This window comes from Mesitornis unicolor, unplaced genomic scaffold (genome assembly GCF_000695765.1).
Source record: "Mesitornis unicolor isolate BGI_N332 unplaced genomic scaffold, ASM69576v1 scaffold5885, whole genome shotgun sequence".
NCBI lineage: Eukaryota > Metazoa > Chordata > Aves > Mesitornithiformes > Mesitornithidae > Mesitornis > Mesitornis unicolor.
The window spans coordinates 20,951-22,017 of record NW_010186080.1 but is presented as its reverse complement, the minus strand read 5'-3'; the positions used below and the strand labels follow the sequence as shown (position 1 = coordinate 22,017).

Sequence of the window (1,067 nt, the reverse complement as noted above, 5' to 3'; positions counted from 1 at the left end):
CCGGCTGCCATGGGCAGGGACCCCTCCCCCAGCCCAGGCTGCTCACAGCCCCATCCAACCTGGCCTTGGGCACTGCCAGGGAGGGGGCACCCACAGCTTCTCTGGGCAACCTGGGCCAGGGCCTCACCACCCTCACAGTACAGAATTTCTTCCTAATACCCAGTCTAAATCTCCCCTCTTCTAGTTTAAAGAAAAAAATGAGGTGAACTTTCCATTTCCTATATAAATCTGTCCTTGGAATTTGTCTGTGTGCACACTTTTTTGAAGACATGGCTCAGTTAAGGGCCCCTGTACGGTTTAAATGCCATTATTTACTGATACCTCGAAAAATTAAGTGGACAGTATACAGGGAAAGTAAAGGCTGAAGTTAATCTATTTTTCACAGCCCGCAACGACAAAAAGGTGCCAAGTAAGTACTAAATATCACCCTAGTTATTTAAATTCAGTGAGGTTTTTTTTGCAAAAATCAGGTGTTTAACACTAGCTATTTAAAATGGAGCCCACGTTGACACTGGATCTGTATTTTAACTTCTTGCTCACTGTGCGCATCTCTATGAAGGAACTGCCCTTCCTGAAGCTGGTATTTACAGTGAGGATGGCGTCAAATGGGTATTATTCCTCTTCACTCTGTTTGATTTTCCTTACAAAATATGTTTGATGAGTGCAATGTAAGCGATTTGTTCTTCTATTATCCCTGACATACTTTTCCTACGCAAGAAGCTCTATAAAATCACACATCCTATGAACCAAGCACAGCTCTGCTTGTCAGCAAGCAAACAAAACGAAATAAGGAGCGCATCTCCTGACCTGTGGTGTCCATCCCCCCAGCACATAGAGCTTGTTCTTCACCGTCACCACCACGTGGCAGGCCAACGGGACCGGGAGAGGCGCCGAGCTCCTCCAGCTGCCTTGCTCCATGGAGTACCTCTCCACACCGTTTGTGACCTGGTACTGGTTTTTCACTTTCATTTGCCCTCCTATGACATAGAGATCGTTCTGGACAGTGCCCAGCGCATAGAGTTCACGGAGCTGAGTGCTGCACAGGCTTTGCCAAAACTGGTTTCCTC

At 47.0% G+C, this 1,067-nt stretch overlaps 1 protein-coding gene across 1 annotated transcript in view; it reads right to left on the bottom strand.

Annotated features, from left to right (window-relative positions):
* Window positions 1-1,067, bottom strand: part of KBTBD12 (kelch repeat and BTB (POZ) domain containing 12) — a 27,382-nt gene that overhangs the window by 24,273 nt on the left and 2,042 nt on the right. The window contains exon 3 of the mRNA XM_010185033.1: window positions 808-1,067. Coding sequence (XP_010183335.1) covers window positions 808-1,067 — 260 coding nt within the window. The remainder of the gene's footprint in view (window positions 1-807) is intronic.